Raw genomic sequence first — 23,137 nt, 5'->3', positions numbered from 1 at the left:
CTTGTGCATCATGGCATGACAGAGAGAAGAGGTCATTTCTCTGCCCCTCAAAGTCAGACCAGGCAACGCTTGGTACAGACGCTGTGATGAAAGCGAGTGTGTAAAAGGATGTGAAATTCAAAGAAAAAATGCTACATTTTTCGTCACGTCACAGGAGTCTTACATTTTTCTGGCTCCTTCAAATAAGAACCCTGCAGCTGCTTACAAATTTTGCAAGGATGAAAATAAGGGGCTATTTTTGCTTGAAATTTTTTTCCATCCACACATTTCTAGATAGGGTGCTGCAAGAGTAGGGCAAGCTTGAAATCTGACATGGGAGTACTTTCTGCTGAGGATTAGTGCTGTCATGTAGCTGATGAAATGTTGGCCTTGGTTTATCAAAGTGATGGGGTGGAAGAGAAGGAGAGTCAGTCTAATAAATCTGAAGCTATGAACATAAAACTTGATCTTGAAGTGGCAAGCTGAAGAAGCATTTGGTTACTTATGCCAGTGGGGAAGGATCAAGTATTAAATAACCACATTTTGCACCGAGGGAGGGAAGACTCCTCTACGCTTTTGCTCCCCAGGCAGCACCCTGATACTCCTGCGCCTTCGTATCTGCCTGTCCTCCCAAGTGAAACCCTGTTCCAAAAGAAAAGAGAAGCTGATGAGTCTGGTTTTGGTCCCCCGCTGTTTGGCTCATCCCTACATCTTGTCATGTGGGACGATACCTGTGCTACTGAGAGCCATCAGAGCTACAGGCAGGAGAAGGGGTTTGCCCTTTCGGCCCACTGTAGCAAGCTGGGTGGCATGTGGTTAATCAACTGCATGTCTTTACCTGTGGTCTTAGCTAGGAGCATTCGTACCTCACCTAAATGGATCTGCAAGCTGGAAGGTTCTGGTTTTAACTTGGTTTTGCTTGTCTTCTCATTATTTATTTATTTAAGCCAGACTATAAGGACGATGAGAGGTTATGTGAAAATTTGGCTTTCAGATGATTGAAGATGAGTTACTGTTGTGATTTGCTATTCTAGATCCCACGGCTTTAAAAGACATTCAGACTGGTTTCTGCTTCTTGTTTCTCTCTGTGTCAAGAAGGTCTAGAAGCAAGAAAAGTTTAAGGGCAGTCCCCTCAACGGTGCTGAGGTTAGCCCTATCCTGGCCTTGTCTGCACCAAGAAAAATTGGTTTTTAACTGGAGCTGACATGTTATAAGGAGAGGATGGAATAGGGTTTGCAGCATGTCTGAGGGGCTGAGGCTCTCGAGGCGTATGTGATAGTGGTGGCACCTCACTTTGTTTATGTTTTTTGAGCTGGTGAAGCTGGTTTACCCCTAGAGGGGTACTCTACTGTGCTTCGCTTATGTGGCTAGTCAGGAAACAGCCAAAGCAGTCAAAATCATGCTGGTGTAATGGGGCAAAGTCAGATGTTTTGCCTGCAAAAGTGCCGTAGCAGTTTAAAAACTGATTTTAACTTCACTTCAGTAACATGTCGGCTGAGACTTGGTAACTGGTCCATGAGGGGACCCCCATCCTTCGTAGCCAGGAGCAAGACAGATTCATGTAAGCAAGAAGAGACAGGCAAAGGACATCGGCCTTTGCCACACTGATACCAATTCTTATCTGGATATCGGAAAAGATCAAATGAATGTAGTAAAAATATCTGAGCCTGGGATCAGTGGAGAGGGTCAGGACAAAATAGCGAGCTGAGTGTCTCTGAGCGGAGAATGAACCTCGACTGGGGAACTAATGAGGCTTTGAAGTCGTTTCACTGACATCAAACTTGGAAATCCTTTGTAAGAACTGAGATGCTTTAAGGACTGTTTAATAAAGCACTTGACTGGGAAGGGAGCAAATATTTTATCAGGCTGACACTTGAGTGCTTTTTGTTTCGGGTTTTGGGGGAAGTGGGGCTGGCAATTATGTTTAATTGGTATCCTTTTCCCCTTGTTATCATTGGCGTATCGATTGCTGGGAAAACAAAATGCATGGGTTTTAAAATTTACTGTAAAGTAACAGCTCTCCTGTTTGTTTTGTTTAGCTCTGTGTTCTCAAAACAGCTCATTTTTCTTTGCTTTGCTGGCACATATAATGTTTTGATTGAAAATGATACTAAATAATCAGTTAAATGGGATATTTAATGACAGGAAAAATTGTTTAAAATATTTTTTTCCCATAGGAAAATCATGCACTTCTCGAGCCTAAGAAGTTTTTTAATGCTAGTGTGAGTCTGCATTCCTCCTATGATTTCACTCCAAAAGTAAACACGTGGGTGCACCGCGTGTGTGAAAACCATGAAGATAAAGGTATTGTAAGTCTCAGGAGCTGCAATGCAAGAGATATCCCTAGAGTAAGTCCAGTTTTTCCCTGATATCATTTTAATATAGACTTTCTTAGACTCTTACCCGCTGCTTGTTTGCCTTCTCATAGCAAGCAAGCCCAGTAGGTGAGGGAGAGCTGTGGATATTGTCTACCTGGACTTCAGGAAGGCCATTGACACTGTCTCCTGTAAGATCCTCATTGGCGACCTGTTGATGTATGGGCTGAATGAGCAGACAGTGAGTTGGATTGGAAACTGGGTGAATGGCTGTGCCCAGAACGTGGTGATCAGTGGCACAAAGTCCAGTTGGAGGCCAGTGATTAGTAGTGTACCCTAGAGGTCAATACTGGGCCCAGTCCTATTTAACATCTTCATTAATGATCTGGATGATGGGCAGAGTGTACCTTAGCAATTTTGCTTATGACACAAAACTGGCAGGAGTAGCTGATACACCAGAGGGTCGTGCTGTCATCCAGAGTGACCTTGACAGGTGGGAGAAATGAGCGGAGAGGAACCTCATGGAGTTCAACAGGGAGAAGTGCAGGGTTCTGCACCTGGGGAGGAACAACCCCAGGCACTTGTACATGCTGGGGGCTGTCTGTCTTTAAAGTAGCTTGGCAGAAAAAGACCTGGGGGTCCTGGTGGACAGCAAGTTGAACATGAGCCAGCCATGTACCCTTGCCACAAAGAAGGCTAATGGTGCCCTGGTCTGCATTAGGAGGAGTGTCACCAGCAGATTGAGGGAGGTGATCCTTTGTTCCCCCTCAGCATTGGTGAGGCCACACCTGGAGTGCTGTGTCCAGCTCTGGGCTCCCCAGTACAGCAGAGACATGGACATACTGAAGAGAGTCCAGCAAAGGGCCATGAAGTTGATGAAGAGACTGGAACATCTCCTATGAGGAAAGGCTGAGGCAGCTGGTACTGTTCAGCCTGGAGAAGAGAAGGCTCAGGGGGGATCTCAACAATGTATATGAATACCCAAAAGGAGGGTGCAAAGGGGACGTAGCCAGGCTTTTCTCAGCAGTGCCCAGTGACAGTACCAGAGGCAATGGGCACAAGCTGAAACACAGGAGGTTCCCCCTGAACATCAGGAAACACTTTTTCACTGTGAGGGTGACCAGGCACTTGCACAGGTTGCCCAGGGAGGTTGTGGAGTCTCCCTCCTTGGAGATATTCAGAAGCTGCTTGGACATGGTCCTGGGCAAGTGGCTGTAGGCGCTCGAGCGGGGGTGTTGGACCCGATGACATCCACAGGTCCCTTCCTACCGCAACCCATCTGTGATTCTTAGATTCTGAGCGAGCAGAGGCGCCTGATGGGGCTGAGAGGCAGGGAGGGGAGCACGGCAGGACTTTCCCAGGAGCGAGCAGCCCTACAGTTTGGCTTTTGGGAAGCTGCTGGTGAGAAGATGCTCCCCCCAGGGCCACCCAGGCAGCACCTCCCCACCGCAGGTGCTCAGGGCAGGGGTGGGGTTGCTGGGTCACTGGCGCACCCGTCCCACCACACTGCTGCAGCTGCCGACATCCCCATCCTGAGGGACTATGTCATGCTTTGGGAGGAGACACCTGCACACTGCTGGCAGCATCAAGGGAAAGCTGGTTTAAACACATACTTCTGCAGTTGCAAAAGCGGTAACTCATCTTCCCTGTTTGAACGGAAATTTGGAGCGCGAAAGCTGCACTGAGTCGGAAGAGGCTCCTGGGTCGAAGGGATGTCACCGAACTGGGCGGCGCGTGACTCAGCAGTAATTATGGCTGGCAAATTTATATTTGTCCTTCACATGTCAGGTTTAATGCATCAGATTTCCATGCACTGTCTCCACCTCAGAGTGCGTGTCCAGCTTACTGCAGGCTAAGGAAGCTGCTGCTGTTTAGGCATCTCTGTACTACGCTAAGGGAAAAAAATAAACCACCTTTTGGAAGGTTTTATATTTGGAAGCTTGCTGCGAGGTTCCTCCAAGCGTGACAGTTTAGAGTCCTCAGGAACTGGGGTGTGTTGTGGGTATAAAAAACTTGAGCATTTGGGAATAGCAAGATCAATCTCAAATAATTTGAAAGTAGCCCTGTTTTTATAGTGCTTGCTTATATGTAATACCATGTACTGCATGAGCAGCAGTCCTTTTCAAAGTAGGAGACCTTCAGTCAAGTATTGTATCCAGTTACCAGAATAGTTTGTGAACGGAGCAGAGGAAGGGAAAAGGCATCTGGCAGTACAGCGGCGTGTGCTGGCTCCCTTACGCTTGGGGTATGTCACAGTTTCCGCTGCAAATGTCAGGGGGGTTTGTGAGGCTTTCAAATCGGGTATAAAAATTCACTACAGGTTGAAATTTGTCAGGCAAATGCGCTATTCCTTCCACAGCATTTATCGTCTGTCTTGTATATATTGCCCTCGGGACTAAAGACACTGGTTTCAGGCCCGTGACAGGATTTTTTTTTTTTTCAATTGGTCTGATTTGTTTTTAAATGAGAAGAAAGTGAGTTCTCTCCTCCCCGGAATGGATTGCTAACTACAGGCTGTTGACAAGAGCAATATAGTTAGCAAATATATGACTTTAACGTGGCTCTTTGCAGGCGATTAGCCTGTGCAATAGGCAGACCACCGTGGTATTTCTCAGCTGAACTATTTAAAAGACCGAAGTACAATCAGCCAGTCAAGCCGCTTGCTTTTGAGAACGATTGTGCTTTGTGCGGAAGCTGTGTATACATATTGTCAATGTCCCATCTATAACATGCCATTTTGCGCTGCCGTAATGATTTCCTTTCCCTCTCGTTCCCCCAGGGCTTAACAGCCTGGATGGGAGCCTTGACACAAATAGGTTTGCCTCCTGGAAGGATCCATAATGCAGAAGTGGAAAATAAAAGAGTACCTGTTGCATGAGCCGTGTTGGGGCTTTGTTATTCCTCCAGCATCTTCTGAAGTTGTCTGACGTCTTCTGAAGCTGTCCTCCGCTCCACTGGCCCCATACCTTGGAGGGGGTCACCATCAGCCCTCCTGCGAGCAGAGAGGGGACAGTTCCCACCGACCCTCCTGGTGCCTCTGCACCCAGCCGAGGTTGGGGGGGGGGGGGGGGGGGGAGGGGGAGGCGGGTACCAAACACAGCACCACGAATGGTGAAACACGGGGCAAAAGGTTAGTTCACTGTCAGCTGTGACTTGGTTCCTTCTCCGCCCTTTGGTGCTTGAGGAATACCCTACTAAAACGGATGGCCAGCAGTGTCAGTCCCAGGCACCTGAATACGTGAATCAACGAGAAATGTGAGAGGCAAACAGTGCTGAAATCATCTGTGGTTTGCATGTATGGGAGAGCCAACCTGGATGTTATTTATGTACTAATAGCTCCAAATATTTGGCACATGGAAGCTCACTTTATTCAAATACATTTTTTCTATTCTAGCAACAAGACACCAATAACAATATGGTAAAGCCTTTATTAGTGTATGGCTCAAACTATACAGAGCAAAAACTGCAGGATGGAATTATTTATTGTTTGTTGGTGTGTGTCAGTGTATGTCCTCGTCACCCACTTGCATATTTACTACAGAAGGATGCAGAAAGATGGGTCAGGCTTCGGCCACTGAGACCTCTGAGGATGGGCAGGCCCAACCCTGAGGTCCTTCAGAAACCCATGTCTCAGTAGGGTACAGGTTGGGTGCCTGGTTTTCGTGGTGCATCGAGGGCGATGGGGCACGCTGCCATGTGGTGGCAGGATCAACCCGACGGGGACCGACATGTGCAGGACCTGGCGTGGTGCTCTGGTTGGGTGCTTGCCGCCAGAGGTTCTCCTGAAGGGTGGTGGGGCATCCTGTCAGGGATGCTCTCACCACAGCTCTTGTAATGGGCTTCTGCAGAGCAAAAAACAAACATGTTGCTTGTGGCAGGAGGATCAGTGAGAGCGAGCAGCGAGTTTTGGCAAAACACTGAAGTCCAAATCCATCCACAATTTTGCCCCCAAGCTGTTCCATTAAGTCAAGATTTCTAATTTTGTTTTGGTTTTGATACTGTGTTTATAATGAAAGAAAACCGAATTTTTCCAGGAGATACTGACCAGGGCATCCCACAAAGGGAGCACCTGAGACCCTTTCCACAGTGTGCACGGTATAATTTGAATTCTGTGTCGATAGCGAGGTACAAGCTGCGGTACGGACAAGCAAGCGGAGCAGGGGGATAGCTGCGTACGGCGCAGGCCTGCGGAACCACGGGAAGGCGGGAAGGCACGCAACAGCCCTGAGAAAAAAGTCTGTTGCACGGCCATCAGCAGGAGATAACTCGAGCTTATTTTTTTTTATCACCATCCCTTTCATGGCATTTCAGTATAGCTAACACACCATTTCCTGTACAGTTACACACATCATTGCATAGTGATGTGAACTTAACTCCATGAACTTAACTCTTATCAGCACCCCGGTGGGAAAGCCCGGGTTATTTACAATAGGGCTCTTTTCAGTGTTGCAAGCTTCTTTTCAATTAAAGCAAGCAGCAAATTAAATATTAAATAGATAAGTAGGGAAAGTGAAATTAATTGATTTTCCGGCACTGAGGTGTGGTAGACAGAGGAAGCTGAATTATATTACCTTCATTTGTGTGTATTAGGTACATGAAACTTGTTTTAAAAACTGGGTAACTCTGAATACTTTGTGTGCAGTGAAGCAGCAATCTTAAAAAAGAAAACAAAAACAAAACCCAAAAAACCCCAGCCCATACTTCACGTTGATTTTTATTAAAGGAGAAATATAATATAGCTATCATTGTTAATACCAACATTGAAAAATGTACTTTAGTTTAAGTCATCTCCGTGTTGGCTTACAATTTTGTACCGTGTACTCGGCGTACGTAGTATAAAAAAGGAGTCCAGGAACCACAAACCAGCTCTTTGGACAACTCCCAACTGTCTCTTGATCCCAGATCTTCAAACGTTTCCCCTTTTGAGGCTTAGGGACTTTGGAGCCTTTTCACTCAGTCTGCTCACTGACCTTGATAATAGGTGTTTAGCGTAATACGTGTTTAGCAGCCCTGGGATTGCCTCCTTGGGTGAAACCAAAAATTGCTTTACAGGGTGCAGTGGGCGGCTGTGCTGGGACTCCGCTGTGCCCGGCAGCCGGCTACTGCCAAGCTGCAGGCTGCGGGCAGGACTGTGAAATATTTTTACGTGCATATATATATTTCTTTTTTTTTCTGTAGCGATCACACGTTCAAGAAGCAGGTGCACTGGAAGTATGGAAAGGTATGCTTCCATATATGAAAGGTGGGGGGGGACACCTCACCCCAAGCCCATAAACCCACATCAAAGGCTTCACCTCACCTTTCTCTCCTTCTCCTTCCCCTCACGTGGTGGGGGCCCCCAGAGGCAACGTAGGACCACGAGCTCAACCACATATATTTATACAATCCCAGAAACATATAGGATTCAGCGTGGAAAATGTATTTGCCTGTGCCTTAAAAAAAAACCCAGCCAATCCCACAGGCATTTCTTCAAGGTGTCTGACGGTGATAGATGAGCTCTTGTTCTCCTCATCTGGACATTTCCTCTGCCTCCAACCCTGTCGCCTTTTAAAGCAGCAATGGGGGGATTTTATTATGTTTTATACTTTCATCTTTGGCAGTGATCTCTCTCTGTGGGTCCGTACAGCATGCTAATCCCTCAAGTCTCTTACGCAGCATAATTTTCATCGTAATTTTTCTATTTCCCAACGTTAAATGGGTTTGCCAGGGGAACAGGGGGTCATTTCCTGTCCCCGCCAGATCATTAATTCCCTATGAAAACACCGCGATCTCACGCTTCTCAAGCAAACAGAAACATCAGGAAGAGCCCGTGTCATGTGCAAAATACTCGGCTGTGCTGCAGCAGCTGGAGGAGCAAAGATGCTGGTGTACGCTGCAGAGACCACGAGGTTTTAAAATGGTCTTTTTAAAAAGAGGGAGGGAGAGATTATATAAGAGCAGTAGAAAATGGCTTTTTAATTCCTCAACAGAAACAACAACATCTATTTTTTTCCAGCTTGAATCTGCTGAGCGGTCTCCTCATTGTCTTTATTTTTAGAAACGATTGCTCTTCTGTTTGTGGTTTGTTTTGCTGTTGTTTTTTTTTTTTAAACAAGACTGGACCAATTATTTTGGTACCAATACTTGTCACTGTCTGCATAAGGGATTTGATTTTTGCTCCTGTTTTTTGGTGCTTGGGTACCTCTGTCTGCCTGTAATCTGTCACAGCCGAGGCTGGAAAAGGAAACAAACACAAAAAACCTTCAACCCTGTATTTGTGAATGTTTTCTGCAGAACATTTCATGAGATGAAAAAAACCCAGAATTATTCTCCTTAAGCCAGCAGCAGGAGGGGAAAAGAAATGACTCATCTGTTTACTTTTAAAAATCCTTTTTAAGAACTCGAACGCGCCTGATAAATTATTAGCATTTTACCCAACCAGCCTCCACTATTAACTCCCAACATTTCTGTAGTCTTGCATACGCCGTGGCATCTTGCTGCCAAACCCAAGAATTTACAAGTCTCAGGAGACACTGGAGATTTCCCGCCTCCCTGCCTTGGCCATTTTTTAGCCTTTGTTCGTGGGGTTTGCTGTTTTTCCCCCCTTTTCCCTGTCCCCTCTTAGTTTGCAGGTTTGTCACTCCTACAAAAGTCTATGCGAGCGAATAATTTCTGTAGGCACCAGAGCCGGTGGTGCTCTTCCCATGCTCTCAGACGCATCCCCAGGCTGGGACTCCTCACCCATCTGATTTTGGAGTGGTGCTGCCTTCCCTATCATCCCAACGCCAGTGTGCCTGCGGGATGCAATGAAGCGCCTCGCTCCCACCAGCCCGGCCAGCCGGTGGTGACGACACATGTTTCGCTCGTAGGGAGCAGGCTTCAGCCGCGTGCAGGTGAAAAATGTAAATTTGGGGTGGGCCAGTGCTTTCCCATGGTAACGGAGTTGAAACCGGACAAGTTTCCATGGTGATTATTACTACGGCAGGATGCGCTGCGCACTTCGGGAGAGGCACGGGCGGCATCAGGCAAGAGTAGCCAGCCCCCAGCCAAAGTCTGCTGGCGGCAGCTCACGGGGCGCAAATTATTTATCCACCTAAATAAATGGATGCACAGCGCCGCTAATTTGCTGTTTTTTTTTTTTTCAGGGGGAGGGGGGTATTATTCTTCTTAGGAAACAGGCTGCAAATTTCATCGCGATCATGAATGGGAACCGTCTCTGCCCTTTTTTTAATTGCCGTTTGCTTGGTTAATTCAAAGGGTTGGGCTGTCAAAATTAATTTGAAGTTACTTTGATTTTTTTTTTATTATTTTTTCTTTATTCTTCATGTCTTTTATGACTCAGGTGCCTGGTTCACATTACTCTCTCTATCTAGCTCTGTGGCAGGGTGAACGTCGGGGTTCGGTTTGGGTTCGCTCCTTTCTCGCCTGCTCACTTTTAGTAAATCCCACTGGGACAAAAAAAGCATGAATATTTTAGGGGAAGCAAGGACCCTTCACCCACAGCGGAAAATTTCTTAGCCACGTTATTTTTAGAAATGTTTGTTTTGGGGGCTTTTGTTGAGTTAAAACAGTGCACTGTCACTTGGCTCTGCCGTGCACTTTCATTACGTGAAGCTTTGTTTAAAAACGTGGAACGGGCGGCGCGAGTCCTTGTTTCAGGCTGCGCACTGGGGTGGGGGGGGTTGGGGGGGAAGGTTGGCTGCAGGCAGCCCTCGAGGCCTTTTAAATTATCTGTGTTTATGGCTAAATATGAGTTCCTCAAAACTCTTCGTACAACACTCATGGATGTATGTATATCTAGCATCTCTGTATATATACTACGTGGTATTATGGAGCCGTTAGCCTGAAGCATGGAAACGTTTAACGGCTTTTCTTTGGCGATAGGGTCTTTAAAGGCAATTGCAAATATTATTTTAAGGAGGAGATTTATGCGGTGCCTAAAATATGTTTCTGGCTTGCAGGCCAAATTATGTCGGTGCCGATGCTCCTGGCAGCCCGGAGCCGCCACGGGTCCCGCTGACGGCGATGTAGAGGCGGCGCCGGCAGAGCCCCAGAAGCCCTGAGACATGGAGGAGCTGTACAAGGACGCCCCGAACCTGCCCATGGACGTCACCAGCTCGCCCTCGGCAATGGCCAACAACAAGCTGGAGAACGGGGTGGCCCAGCTGATCACGGCGGAGGCCTGGAACATCAACTCAGCTGACCTGATGAAGAAGGCCCTGTCCCCACTGGTGACCGTCCCCGCTCCTTCCATCCTGACGCCGCCGGCTGAGTCGCAGAGCGGGGTGGCCCTGAAGGTGGCAGCCACCGTGCTGCAGCCCATCTGCCTGGGGGACAGCCCCGTCGTCCTGCCCATCCACCTGCAGGTCGCCGGCAGCGCTGCCCCACAGATGCCGACCACCAACACCACCACCCCCTATGTCATGACCACCCAGGGCCCCGTCCCGCTGCCCGTCCTCCTGGAGCAGCATGTCTTCCAGCACCTGAACTCGCCCCTGGTGCTGCCCCCAGGGGCAACCTGCCCCGCCAGCCCCCTGCATGCTGGCCTCTTCCCCCCCGCCGCCACCCCCGTCGGGCAGCCCCAGCTCCTGGACCCCAAGCCCTCCGGCCAAGCCCAGGAGCCCGTCCTGCCCCCGGTCTTTCAGACACCGGGGTTCGCTGCCGTCCTTCAGGACCTGTTTCCCTCACAGGGCGCCCTGGGCTCTGCCCCCTGCCAGCCTCCCCCTGACTACGCCACCCTCCCACCCCAGGCCTTCAGCTCGCCCCTCTCCCCGCTGGTGCCCCCCGCCACGCTGTTGGTGCCCTACCCTGTCATCGTGCCCCTGCCTGTCCCTGTCCCCATCCCCATCCCCGTCCCCATCCCCGTGCCCCACGGTGCCGAGGCCAAGGCAGCCCCCGACCTGCCCAAGCCACCGCTCTTCACCCCCCACTCCTGCAAGGGCACCCAGACCCCCCTGGAGAAGGAGGAGACGAAGCCCTTCGACCTCCTCCACCCGCGGGAGTTTCCCCAGCTGAGCCGCCACACCGTCATCAAGATGGGCGGCGAGAACGAGGCGCTGGACCTCTCCATGAAAGGGCCGCCCATACCCCGGTCTGGCGAGGCTGCCCCGCCGCTGCCACCGCCGCCCCCCGAGGACGGCGCCCTGGACCTGTCCCTCGCCTCCTGCCGCAAGCCGGGGGGGCCCCACGGGGAGGTGGCCGGCGCCGGCCCCACCACTGCCGAGGTCGGTGTTCACTCCACGCCGGACAAGCTCCCCGGCCCGGCCGCCCCCTTTGCCCCCTGCAAGCCCCAGGAGGCGTCGGGCAAGGGGCCGGGCGTCGGGCCGGCTGAGGTGCTGCGGCAGCCGCAGAAGTGGCTGGTGGAGCAGGCGGGCAGGGCGGGCTGTGAGCCCAAGGCCGGCAACAACATCGAGATCGTCAGCACCTCGCAGACAGCCAAAGTCATCGTCTCCGTCAAGGATGCCGTGCCCACCATCTTCTGCGGCAAGATCAAGGGCCTGTCGGGGGTCTCCACCAAAAACTTTTCCTTCAAAAGGGACCTGCCCCAGGACTCGGTGCTGCAGTGCTACGACGTGAAGAGCCCGCCCGAGCCCCGGGACAGCGCCGAGGCCCTCAGGAAACCTGTCAAAAACAGGAGCGTAAAGCTAAAGAAAATGAACTCGCCGGAGATACATATTCTTCCAATCAAGAAGCAACGGCTCGCTGCCTTTTTTCCAAGAAAGTAAATTATGGGTTTTTAGAATTTTAAGATTATTATGAGAAGAAGAAGAAGAAGAAAAAAAAAATAATAAAAAAGATGCACTTGGTTTTAAACTCATTTAAAACTTTAAACTATCTTTGTAAGTTATTTTTGGGGGAAAGGGGAGAGGATTGGATGTAGAGTCCCTATAAGCTGGGTTGGTTTTGGTTTTGTTTTGTTTTTTTTTTTTTTTTCCTTTTTTTTGTTATCGAATTTTGACTTTTCATGGGAAACTGAATAAAAAGCAACCTATTTTTCAAGCAGATTGCACATTTTGCAGCTTTAATGGAGTAATGGATGAGTCAGAGGGGTAAGAGCTATTTTCACTGCCATAAAGTGCTTTGATGATGTAATTCTTCATAACGGTCGGAATGGAAATTTCAAAATAAATGTTTGTACGTGCTAATTGGTTGCGGCATTTTTTGTCATTTCTGAATTGCTTTCAGTGTATGAAGAAGGTTTGGCAAAAAAAATCCATAAACTGTAAAACGCCACAGCTGATGAGCCTAAAATGTTAAGAAAAAAATAACAGGCTATGAAAAATTATACTGTCCCGCAGCACTGTCAGAGAGCACGTCACAACAGCCGCTAACGATGCGCCCAAACAAGCTTCTGGAGGAACGAGAGCGAGCGAGCAGCACAACCCAGTGTGAACCCAACACCAGCTTCATTGTCAGAGACCCATAGGAAACCGTCTTAAAACATTCAGCAATATTGGCAGTCATTTAAAAGAGAAAAGCCTAAAAGTCAGGGGAATTCGGTTGCTGGGGGGTGCGGGAGGGGAAGGAAAAGTCACATAATTTTTCCCAGCCTGACTACACACGTATGGAAAAGTTGTTCATTGTTAGTTTTCCACGTTTCTTTGATGGCTGAAATCAGTGCACGTGAAAGAGCAGAACTGTGTAACTTTATCACTCGGCAGCGTGCAAGCCGCCCATTTCAATGGAGAAATGTCAATGTACAATTAAAATAAAAGTTCTGGTAGGTTACGGTTTTGCACTTGTGTATGGAAATGAGCTGGAAATGCATTACTCTATGTCAGCTTTTAAGTTCACATGGCTCGCATGTAAAAACCCATCCCAGCGGAAGGACAACCGTGAGTGCAGGTGAACAATTTTCAGTGGGCGCTGCCTTTTTTGTGGCTACACCTGTTTACATAGAAAAACTTTTTTGTGTTATTATTTCAAATGACATGTTCCCAGCACTGCACCAGCACTGTCTAAATAAAAAGAGCCATTGTAAACCCATCAGCTGGATGCCGTCGCAGACTAACTCTGCCTTCCTTTACCTAACCGCAGCCAAGCTACTTCCAAGACTCCTCTTGGACAGTTTTGGAAAGGTTTTTGCAGTTGTTCCTGTGATGGGAACTTGCCCAAAGAAGCGGCTTCAGGGTTAGAAGTCTAATCACAGCCGTAGGCACCGGTGCAATGCCGAAATCTGTTGAAACTTCTGATGCCAGCAGACACCAATTCACTGTTCAGAAAACGCACCTGGATGAGGAGGTTAGGGAAGGCATTGCTGTTTCTCTTCCCCTGGGCTGAACCATCACTGCCCCCTTGCTTAATATGAAAATGGAGGACTTTCACATAAGCATAGCATCAAATTCTGTCAAACTCTTGCTTTTTAAGGATTTTGAAAGCCTTTTCTTTTTCCCAAAGCTGGCACAACTGACAATGTTCAAAAGAGCGTAAAGTGTTGATGGATTCATTAATGTTTAGTCATCTGACTTTATTTTTTTTTTTAATATTTTTTTTCTTCATTGAAAATACGCTGCTACTTTGTTTTGCTCCTTCCAAGAAACTGTGCTGAAATGTGTCATCTTCTGGTTATTGCAGTACAAAGGCTCAGGATTTCGACATCCCTCGGGATGGTCATCCCAGTTGTCACTGCCCCACTCTGTTTCAGCTGGGCCCATTCCAGAGTGTCAAAAACCTTCTGAAAAATGTAGTTTTCCGCTGGGCTACACCAGATTATTTAAAAAGAAGGAGGTGACAGCATTAGCTGCTGTCATTTTTATTTCACAGTTGACAGAAGCCAATTCAAAAGAAGTTTCTGGGAATTTTTTTTTTTATTATTTTTTTTTAAAGCGTGTGCATGTGTCACACTGGTGATTACATCTGCTCCACCGACCGCCCTGATCCCCACCATCCTTGTGCAAGTGAGTCTCATCCCCCACAGCAGCCTCAGCAGGCGGAGGGAGGGCGTCCAGCTGATGCCACCCCTCCTGCTGGCCACGGGGCACCTGCAACAGGCAGAGCAGTGCCTGTTGGCGACCCTGGCTGCAGGTCTTGAGGTTCTCCCTCATCTCCTCCACAGGCCTTTACTGGGAGCTGGTGGTGCTGCCAGGTGAAGTTCAGTGCCTGGGCTACCTCTGCACATAGTGCTCTCCCCCTTAACTGAATTTCGACCACATGCCCCAGAAACCCTGACAACAAATTAGGCTAAATCAGCTTTTATGCCATTATAAACCCACACAAACGCTGTCAAAACACCCCATGCCTACGGGCAACTAATTTAGTTTAAAGCCAACTAGTACCGGCTGTGAAAGCAGACCAGACCAGCAGGCACGTAGCTGCATCTTTCCCCAGACCATTACAAGAGTAACTGCAACCTCCCTCTCTCTGAAACAGAGCTTAGGAAAACCAGAGCAGGCTCCAACCGTTCTAGCATCCCCCTCTGCGCCCCCAGGACCAGCCTCTCCGGCTCTACGGGGCCATCTCCAGAAGGGCCGAGTTCCCTGCCACAGCTGGTCACCACCAACGTCCCCATTGCCCCAAGGCGACACAGGCTGGAGACACCCCACTAGACATGGATGAGCAGAGCAGACCAGGCTCACCCACCCCACCGCCTGGCTTTTCCATTGCTCAGCCTGCAATGACAGGGGGAATATTCTGAACCGCATCTTTCTGGGAAGGCTTAGGGCAGCTCCTGCTCCCTCCCCTGTGACACTTTCACACCACCCCAGCCTCCAAGACTGTGCCACGGGGAGAGAAGCCACGCACCGGCACCTCCTGCTACTTAACTCTGTTGGGCAAACGACTCTAAGTAGGGACCATTTGCCTCTTACCATCCCTCGTGTGTGAAGCGTGGGGGAGAAGCGGCCACAGAACAAGGTACTTAATTACACCAAGATTGAGCACTTCCACCTCCTCCTCCTCCTCGCCTCTAGCAGCAATTACAGATTTTGTATATTGGGCCATTAATTTTCTACAGGGCTACATTTTAACTGCTTCTGAAACTTCTGTACAAGGAGAAGGACGCAGAGCTGCACTTGTGATATATGGAGCTTCCATTTCTGGTGGCTGTTAATGGAGACATTAATACCTCTGGTGAAGTTGAAGGGAAAGTCATTAAGCCGTAATGGTAGGAGGAAGATGTTTTACAGTGATGGGTATATGCAAGGTAGAGAGAGAGAGAGAGAGAGAGAGAGAGAGAGAGAGAGAGAGAGAGGAGCAGTGCAGACCCTCAAGGGCACCTCTTGTTGGCTCCAAGCTTCCTTTGACTTGGACTTTGGGTGTGGGGTTTTATTAGTGGGTGGGTGGGTAAGGGGGTTACAGGGGTTACTGCTGTCTTCCCCCCGTCAGGAAGGGGCTTCGCAGGCAGCCAGACACGGAATCCAAGGAGGGGAGCAGGGCTGGGTGTCTCAGATGAAGGCCACAGTACATGGCAGCTTCAGGGGTGGGAGAGCTCAGGTGGACCAGCCTGGAGCTTTCCTCCACTGCCCCTCCGCTGCCCAAGGCACGGCCCCGGCACCAGGGGAGGATGGCTAAGGCTTCGGCACCTGGAGTTAGCTGTGAGCAACAGAAAGGAATCCAAAAGCAGAATGAGCAGCTTCTCAGCCAGAGAACTTGCCTGACTGGGCGTTTTTTAGGCTGAGAGACCAGACAAGTAATCAGGTAAGAGGCAGTTATGAGTGCAAGGAAAAGGTGGAGAACGGTGAGATGAAAGCAGCCAGCAGAGCCACCTCCAGGCCTGTGGGCATCTCACCTTCTTTGAAGTGAGCAAGCAGCCAGCCAGAGAACCAAAGGCAGAAGCAAAGCTGCGGCCCTTGGTCACAAGCGGATTATGAGAGACAGAGAAAAGGAAGGTGTCAGCGTCAAAGACAAGGCTCCAGGGCCACTCAGCTCAGCAAGAGCGGGAAGGAAGGTGAGCACAGAGCGCCGGGAGGGCGATGCTCCCTTGGGCTGAAGGCTGCCGAGAAGCGAGGGCGGGGGGAGACCCTGTGTCACATCACACGCATGGCAGAGCCCCCACGGCAGCGTGGCCTTCCCACCCCTGCCCTGGCACAGCAGGTGACGGGGAAGAACAGCGGCAAACCCGGCCCGGCAGGAAGGGAAACGGCAAAGGCATCCGTTCCTGCCTATCGCAGGCCTGAAGTAACGTGTGTGACTGAGGCTCTCCTGCCACCCATGCTCCTAGCCACCATAATACTGACATACCAATACGTCTCCCAATCAGTGCCAACTTTTTCTTTTTAACCACTTCTACCCCATTTTCTGCTCAGCACCGCCCCCCCCCCCGCCCTTGCCCCAGAGCACTGAGATACATTACACCGCCTCACACAGCCCGGCAGAGGTCTGACCCACTGGGACTTAAGGAGCAGCTTCAGGCACTTCTCGCACGCGAAAGCTTTCAGGGGAAACTGGCTGGCACAGAAGTGGCCGCTGAAGGCCGAAGGGAGCAATTCGGAGAAGACCGTGCCCCTTCACTGGCACAGAGGCAGCTCAGGACAGCAACTGGACAACAATAAGCCACTCGTTAACAGTCCTCATGAAGAATCTTAGACAATGAAAATAGCATAAAACAACATTGCATAATATCCTGGTGCCAGATGTTTTAGTTTCTTTTTGTGCTCAAGTTTATAAAAACATGCTGAAGGGCTCAGTCAAAGCCCTTGATTTCCTCTGGCTGGGATGGGTTCCCGCCCTCCCGAACGCAGCCAGCCTGCCACTGTGACAGGAATGACGTTAATTTGTGCAATTTGCTTTTTTTTTTTTTTCACTCACCTTTCACTTTTTTCCCAAATGCTTCCCCCTCTTATTTAAAGTTGCATTTCTCTTAGACTATACCACATACTCTTCATGCTGAAGTTTGCAATTCAGAGTACTCTGGGGCAGTCCTACCCACACAAGCAAATCCCCTAATTTTAATGCGGAAAACATATTTTCCACAGTTGTTAAAATCCTGGTATCGCAGCCCTGCTAGGAAAATCCATTCTGTTGTTGAACCATCTGAAGCATTTCTTCATGTTTGGGGAGAAAAATTAGTAATCGCTAAAATATTTAGCACTGCTTTGTGCCCATATACCCCAAGCTCTCCTAGAATAATAGCATAATATCACGCTACTGAAATTACTTGGATACTTTCAAACTAAGAGGGGAAAATTAAAAGAGCAAACAGCAGGGTATAATCTAAGCAAATATCTGGAAGGGAGCACTATTTTCCAGGTAAGACATCAGTTTTCACTGTTAAGTGCATGTTTCCAGTGAAGCACTGGTAACAGGCACATCACACCCCCACCTCAGCCTGTGCCCAGCCCCCCCTCGCTCCTGGGATTACTAATGCTCCTTAGTCCACAGCTGTCTCAAAATGGCCACATTTTCTGCATTGTTTCAATATCATCCTTCTCACCGCATCCTCATCGTTGGAGTTCCCATCCTTTCTTTGCTTAAGAACTGAAGATAGGCAACGTTTTGTCCTGGTCTGGCATCTTGCAGACCAAGGGTGCGTCACTGTGACACAAAACAAGGAGGTCCTTCTTTCTGGAGCTTACGTACTGCAAGAAAACCCCTAAAAGTCCCATCAGTAAGTATGGGAAAGCTATTAATTTTTGAGGTTTCTGATACACAGGTCATTTCTTGTTTATCAAGAAAAAAACAACCTCTACCTTTTTAACTGTGAATGCAGGTATCAAGTCGATTTTTCATTGTTTAAACAAATGTTTCAAAATAAGTACCTTGAAAGCTTGGTCCACAGAGCACGGTCCAGCACAAGACAGCACGTGCCTGCCCTTCAGAGACCCTCCACAGCTCAACCATGATGGCACAAAGCCACCACACTCGATCTTAAAGCCTGACGATGCATGTGCCACACTCACCTAGCACCGCCCGTGTTTGTGTACAGGGGGGTTGGAGTGAGGTTAAAAAAGACCAACGGAACACTTAAATGCTTGTTGTCCACCTTTTGCCACTTTCAACAAGAGATATGTGACAGTGCTCTGACTGCGTAGCAACGAAGATCTAAGAAAGCAGAAATATTCTCTCTGGATAGAGTTTTTTGGCTAGATATTCTGAACATCGGGACTTTTGAGCAAGACCCTTCGTGTGGTAGACCATGGGATCTGGCCAGCGTTTCTTGGTTAGTACAACATGCACTTCAACACTTCCTTCTGAACGCCAACTAGGTCTTTCAGTGAAGGACAAGTAAGGGGATTATTCCATCTTACTTGCAGCAAACAGCACTTTAGGTGAGGACTTAGCTCAAATGCTAAAGTTAAGCGAGATGGGTATTGAGATGATACTGGAAATGATTGATACTGGAAATCTAGTCAATAAAACCAATGGAGTCAAGTGAGCTATTCTTCTCTTTGTAAAGTAGATGTTGGTATCTGGTCAGGTCACTCATATCCTCAACTCAGTGAGCTAGACCTCCATGGACTACAATGAGAGAGAGTCTAGACAACTATGATATAAAGACATGAAGTTATATGAAATTAAACCCAATCCTGTATTCCTAGGTTTTGGCTCCTCAACTGGTCTGGCTTTAAAAGAAATCACATCAAGAGGGAGTTGGTAGCAGCAGCTCATTCAATTGGGAAGAAACAATTTAAGGACAGAGAAAGGATGCCCCAAGAATTGGGTAGGGAATGACAAGGATTCAGCCAATGTTTTCAGATAAAATCATGTCAAGATAAAATACTTCACATCACCCAACATGGTTCAAAATGTAAATTTTTGATTTTCTTCTTTAAAATCACAGCTCAACACAAACAGTCAAAGACAGTAGTCATGACTCAAAGTCAGTGCATCCAAATCTGAAACAGCTTAGGTTAGAATATCCACCTGGTTTTCTCCTTTCCGATTTTCCATTACTTCATTCTTCATATGTTTTCCTTCCCATATTTATTGCACGCAAACTCTATCGCTCATCCCAGGCTTCCATTTCTGTTTTCTTTCAAAACATTCAAGCTTTTCCCAACCTGTTGATTTCCCGTAGCCAAACACCACTCAGGCAAAGACAGTTTACAATTAATACACTATGGTGAATGCAAAGATGTATGAAAGTAATATGTTCCCCTTGGCTAAGCTGGTCCCTTGGAAATATACAAACAGCTGACAGCATTCAGTTAAAAAAAACCCACAGAACAACAACAAAAAAATACAACAAACCAACAAGCCCTCCAAAACTAACACCAACCAACCAATAAACACCCCAAGCCCTCACTACTGCCCATTAAGCCTAATAAGCCATACGTCCCAAGAACATTACAATGGCCTATCTAGTACCTCACCCCTAAAGCACAAACCAAGGGTAGACTAAAACTGAGCATTTAGTTATTAATTTCTCCCTCCCCCCTGTTTTGTTCATGTGAGATGAACAAAGAGAGAGACAGACTGACAGACAGAAAAGCACTTTGTAGACCACACCCTGAGTAACATCACCCAGGTGAGAGGCATCTCTTCATATCAGAGTACCACCAACGTTCCCAGGCAAGGACTGCAATCAGTAGCTATAGTCAGTAAATACATCGGAGACAAAGCAAGCAAGCAAGCTGCAGTCTTCTTTTCTTATGTTTCAAAACACACAGGAATAAGCAGCACGTGCAAAGATCCTTCCCTCAAAAGGGCCTCCAGTGGGAAGAAGATCTGTTTGGCAGCACTGGTTTGGAGAGACGGAAGTTGAGGGGAAAAAGTGTTCAGAGCTGTTTGAAAACCCCACTCTTGGGGACCTTTGACAGCATTAGCACAATTGCTTGGGGGAACAGCAAGCCTCCATGACTACTGAAAAAACCTCATTATGAGAAAAGGAGAAATCTACTAAAATTACAGCCTCTTACATTTGAACACCGGACTTTCTAAGGTGCGCCACCATTCATTAAGATTTTCCCAGTGCCTTGCCGATCTGCCTCTGCCTCCACCTGGGAGGGTAGATGAGTCTTTGCCTTTCCAGTTCCTGACCTCAGCGCTGAGGCTGCCGAGGCAGGGTAATGGCAATTATCATGGTGGTTTTGTGGTGTATTCATTTCCTTCCAGCTGTCAGAACTAGAAAGGAACCATTGGCAGAGAGGGTTTCTGCCAGCTTCAAGCCGTACATCTGTTCGCATTTGTCTGTTCACACAACATGGGATGTGATCTCCCTTTCCTCTTATGCTGGCATCTGTTTGCTTGTACTGTTTGTCCTGGAAGGGCTTTTGATTCCAGAGGCTGAAAAGCGAATCTTGCTGGATGAAAGTGTCTTAATGTATTTTTAAAAGAAAAGAAGTAGAGGTGTGCAGCCTTCGCTATCAGCACTAAACAGTTCCCTTGCAGATAATGAAAGCTGAAATAAAACTAGCAGTGGTCCATAAACCTACAAGGAAAAGCAGCTCATGCAGGACTCCTCAGCTCGTACAGCAGGACCGGGAGATTCTGGAGCTGATAGAAGCCAATTCTGATTCAAATGGGACAAATTACAGCTAATCAAAATGATCTGCTAGGACAGGGATGGATGATTCATGTAAGTGAGGGATTTAAAAGCCTATTGGACCACTGTAATGGCATATTTTAAGTACATATAGGACTCCTGTCATCTACGCAGCCACAATAGTGAGAATTTATTTAGGACAAACCATCAGAGGACAAAGTTTTAAAATAGATATATTTTGCTATTTAAAAAAAAAAAAATCTCTGAGGGTCTCACTGTACAAAAAATAATTATAAAAAGATATAAAATGTCTCATAGTTGCTGACTCAAAACACTGAGTTTACAACAGACTGTTCAGATTTTAAGCTAAAGTCTCAAAACAGCTCTGCGTGACCTTTGAACCAACAGGATCACTGACAGTTGGGGTGCATGATCACAGGATTATGGGCTAGTTAGTAAGCTTCACAGAACAAAAGATTATCATCAAGGCTGGAGAAAAAAAGCAGCAACCATTTCACCACAGAAATGGATGTGAAATCAGCTTTTGCCTCCCCGCATCACTCTCAGGCAGTTCCAAATGAGCACTTTTTACTCACTCCAATAGTTTTACATGTAATAAAAAAAAAAGAGAGGAGGAATATATGACCTTTGAAATTGATCTCGAGAGGGTCTTTTTTTCCCCCCCTTTTTTTTTTATCTCTCATTAAACCAAGCCAGCCTAACTCTATGTAGCTTCAACTCAGCAGAAAAAGCAGAAAGATGAAGATGCTCATAACTTTTAGAACAGTTTCACACATCTAATGTTGGAATTAAATGCTTATTTTACTCTATTACGTAACAAGCTAACCAATCAAAGAAAAAAATACTGCTGTCCACTTTTAAAATGTGTTTTGTCACATGATACTGCATTAAAATAGACTACGCTCTATATAGGTCACAAAAGGAAGACTGGGGAAAAATGTGGGCACACTGCTGAATGAGATGGGGGATCTCATTACATAGGACTTGGAAAAGACTGAAGTACTGAATGTCTGCTTCACCTCGGTCTTTACCAGCAAGACCCACCTTCAGGAATCCCAGGTCCAAGAACAATGGACTCTTGGTGGAAAAGGATTAGGTCAGGGAATATTTAAGCAAACTGGAAACACGTAAGTCTAAGGGGACTGATGGGATGGCACCCGTAAGTCCTGAGGGAGCTGGCTGATGTCATTGCTAGGCCACTCTCCATAATTTTTGATCGATCATAGTGAATGGGAGAAGTGCCTGAAGACTGGGGGAAAGTAGGTGTCACTCTTATCTTGAAGAAGGGCAAGGAGGAGGACCCAGGGAACTACAGCCACTCACCCACACCTCAACTGCTGGGAAGGTGATGGAACAGTTAATGCTGGAAACCATTTCCAGGCACATGAACAAGATGATGATCATCAGGAGTAGTCAGCATCGCTTCACCAAGAGGAAGTCATGCTTGACCAACCTGATAAACTTCCATGATGAAATGACTGGCCTGGTAGACAAGAGGAGAGCAGTGGATATTGTCTACCTGGACTTCAGGAAGGCCTTTGACACCGCCTCCCAAAAGATCCTCACAGACAAGCTGTTGAAGTACGGGCTGGATGAGCAGTGAGATGGGATTGAAAACTGGCTGAACAGCTGGGCCCAGAGGATGATGATCAGTGGCACGAAGTCTAATTGGGGGCCAGTGATTAGTGGTGTACCCCAAGTGTCAATACTGGGTCCAATCCTGTTTAACATCTTCATTAATGATCTGGATGATGGGGCACAGCATACCCTCATTAAATTTGCTTATGACACCAGACCGGCAGGAATGGCTGATACATCAGAGGGTCATGCTGCCATCTAGAGCAACCTCAACAGGTGGGAGAAATGGGTAGACAGGAACCTCATGAAGTTCAACAAGGGGAAGTGCAAAGCCATGTACCTGGGGACAACTCCAGTCACCAGTATGTGCCTGGGGCCACCCAGCTGGAAAGAAGCTTGGCAGAAAAGGAGCCAGGATCTCCTGGTGGACACCAAGTTCACCATATGCCAGCAACGTGCCCTTGCCACAAAGAAGGCTAATGGTACCCTGGGCTGCATGAGTAGGAGTGTTGCCAGCAGGTCGAGGGAGGTGATCCTTCTCCTCTCCTCAGCCCTGGTGAAGCCACACCTGGAGCCAGCTCTGGGCTCCCCAGTATGAGAGTGCCACAGACATACTGGAGAGAATCCAATGAATGGCCACAAAAATGATGAATGGATAGGAGCATCTCTCCTGTGAAGAAAGGCAGAGAAAGCTGGGACTGCTCAGTCCAGAGAAGGCTCAAGGAGGTTCTCACCAATGGACAGTAATATCTGAAGGGAGAGTGAAAAAAGCATGGAGCCTGGCTCTTTTCAGAGGTTCCCAGTCACAGGACCAGAGGCAATGGGCACAAACTGAAACACAGGAGGCTCCATCTGAACATCAGGAAACACTTTTTCACTGTGAGGGTGACTGAGCCCTGGCACA

At 47.8% G+C, this 23,137-nt stretch overlaps 1 protein-coding gene across 1 annotated transcript in view; it reads left to right on the top strand.

Moving 5' to 3' along the window:
* RAI2 (retinoic acid induced 2) overlaps window positions 1-12,461 on the top strand; it is a 46,443-nt gene extending 33,982 nt beyond the window's left edge. Inside the window, exon 2 of the mRNA XM_082480883.1 lies at window positions 10,235-12,461. Coding sequence (XP_082337009.1) covers window positions 10,340-11,998 — 1,659 coding nt within the window. The 5' untranslated portion in view covers window positions 10,235-10,339 and the 3' untranslated portion in view covers window positions 11,999-12,461. The remainder of the gene's footprint in view (window positions 1-10,234) is intronic.
* Window positions 12,462-23,137: the final 10,676 nt, after the last annotated feature.

Source organism: Vanellus vanellus (genome assembly GCF_965231255.1).
Source record: "Vanellus vanellus genome assembly, chromosome: 1".
NCBI classification, from domain to species: Eukaryota; Metazoa; Chordata; class Aves; order Charadriiformes; family Charadriidae; genus Vanellus; species Vanellus vanellus.
This window is presented reverse-complemented; position numbering and strand designations above follow the sequence as displayed.